Raw genomic sequence first — 2,199 nt, 5'->3', positions numbered from 1 at the left:
TCAAATGTACGTATTAATTTGTTACTTAAGAAAAAATTTCTGTTTTAAACAAATACATAATGTATTTATGAGTTTTTTGTAACTGTATGTTCAGGCAACATACTTCCCCTAGCATATGGTGTGATTGATTCTGAGAATGACAGATCCTGGACGTGGTTTTTTTAGCGTTTCAGAGAAACACATGGAATTAGAGAGAAGATGTGTATCGTATCCGATAGGCATGAAAGTATAAACAAGTTTGTTTGTAGAATTTATCCAGAACTTGCACATTATACATGTATATGGCATCTGTGGGGTAATGTATGTAAAAAATACAAGAAGAGCCATGATGTGTTGAGTCCTGTTTTTTATTCCATGGCAAAGGCATACACACAGGATGAATTTGATGAGTTGATGGGGAAGGTTCAAAAGGTAGATATGCGGGTGGCAAAGTATTTGGAATCCGTTGGTAGAGACAAGTGGGCTAGAGTGTATGCATCTGTTAATCGAGGATGGACAATGACTTCTAACATAGCAGAGTGCATTAACCGACATCTTCTAGCAGCTAGAGAACTGCCTATGTATGACTTTTTCGAAGAAGTTAGAAGGATGTTTGGGAGATGGAATTACAATAACCGGAGAAATGGAACATACACGTTCACTACACTCGGTAAAAAGTTTCAGGAGATGTTGTCAATCAACGAGTATTTATGTCTACAAATGACGGTATGTTTCAGTTTAATTCTTGTTATAATGTATTTGACAAACTTGGACTTGTACTAATCAGTAGTGTTATTTTACATAATGTCAATGTGTATTTGATATCACTGAACATTTAGTTATATGTAAATGAATATATGCCTCCTTGAGTATTGATATGTATTTGATTAAATGTATGTTTATTTATTTTAAAATTCTGATTAGTTGATTAACAAATACATGTAATGTTTATTTTGCGGGTAGAACTATCAACCGAATTCATGTACACAGTACATGATGGAGGAAGGCGTTTCATTCTTAATTTGAATAACAAAACTTGCAGTTGTCGTATGTTTCAATTAGATGAAATCCCCTGCCCGCATGCATGGGCTGTCATTAAGAAGAAAAATCTAGTTGCTGATGATTATTGCTCTGATTTATTCAAACCGGAGACCGTGGTGAAGACATATGATGTAGCTGTGGATCCTCTACTCAACGAGCGTGAATGGAAGATTCCCAAATACATCTTGGAGGATGTGGTTTTGCCACCAAAATACAAGAGACCGCCTGGTAGGCCAAAGAAGAGGAGTGATAAGCCTTTAAGTGAATTGCTTGCCGGGAAGAAAAGACATGGTTGCAGTACTTGTGGACAACTTGGACACAACAGACGTTCATGTAGTTTTGAGCCTCGAAGGAAGTGAATTGATTTTTGTTATATTCCTATCCATTTAACTTTCTTAGGGAAATACATTGTTTTTTTTTTAAGTATTTGAACAAACGTGTCAATAACTTGTATTGACAATTGTTGTGGTATTTCTGAAATTCTTGCTATGAAATGTATGTCCTATTCATTTTGATCTTAATGGAAATATTATTCAGATACGTATGGTGTTTTTATCAACTTCAAAACACTGCATAGTGGGTAAAAGAACATACATATTATTTCCGTAACTGATGAAGTTGGTTTTTTTTTGTAATTTTTTTTTATTGAAAACATATAGTTGTTCTGGTCATGTCAAATACACCATATGTGTTTGTCAGCCTTCAGAAAATTGTATAAACTGTAATAGAACATACATATTTTTGTGATCATGGTGACTGAAATTACAGGGTAATGTTCATGTATTTGAACACCAAATTAAGGCAAACATATTCCGATAAAAATGTTGTTTTTATCAACTTCATAACACTGCATAGGTGGTAAAAGAACATACATATTATTTCCGCAACTGATGAAGTTGTTTTTTTTTTCAATTTTTTTGATTGAAAGCATATAGTTGTGTTGGTCATGGCAAGTACACAAGATGTGTTTATTAAACTTCAGAAAAATGTATAAACTGTAATAAAACATACATATTTTTGTGAACCTGGTGACTGAAATTCTAGGGTAATGTTCATGTAGTTGAACACCAAATTAAGGGAAAATAACAGTTGTCACAATTTTCTGTATTTGAACCAACTTTCGGTGCGACTAAAAATAACTAAGTACATCAAACATAAGTAACGTAAACCTTGAGATTC

At 33.6% G+C, this 2,199-nt stretch overlaps 1 protein-coding gene across 1 annotated transcript; it reads left to right on the top strand.

Moving 5' to 3' along the window:
- The first annotated feature begins 354 nt into the window (after positions 1-354).
- On the top strand, positions 355-1,379 carry LOC132612095 (uncharacterized). The gene is made up of 2 exons (XM_060326436.1): positions 355-683; positions 1,022-1,379. Exons 1-2 carry the CDS (start codon positions 355-357, stop codon positions 1,377-1,379), a joined length of 687 nt encoding a protein of 228 aa, XP_060182419.1.
- The last annotated feature ends 820 nt before the right edge of the window (positions 1,380-2,199 follow it).

Source organism: Lycium barbarum, chromosome 9, assembly GCF_019175385.1.
Source record: "Lycium barbarum isolate Lr01 chromosome 9, ASM1917538v2, whole genome shotgun sequence".
Taxonomy (NCBI): domain Eukaryota; kingdom Viridiplantae; phylum Streptophyta; class Magnoliopsida; order Solanales; family Solanaceae; genus Lycium; species Lycium barbarum.
This window is presented reverse-complemented; position numbering and strand designations above follow the sequence as displayed.

What these genes read in the sequence shown, in the direction of transcription:
- LOC132612095 (XM_060326436.1), top strand. Translation starts at nt 355, where the DNA reads ATGGCAAAGGCATACACACAGGATGAATTTGATGAGTTGATGGGGAAG. An exon ending in GAGATGTTGTCAATCAACGA is followed by an intron (nt 684 to 1,021) that starts GTATTTATGTCT and finishes CAAAACTTGCAG; the next exon opens with TTGTCGTATGTTTCAATTAG.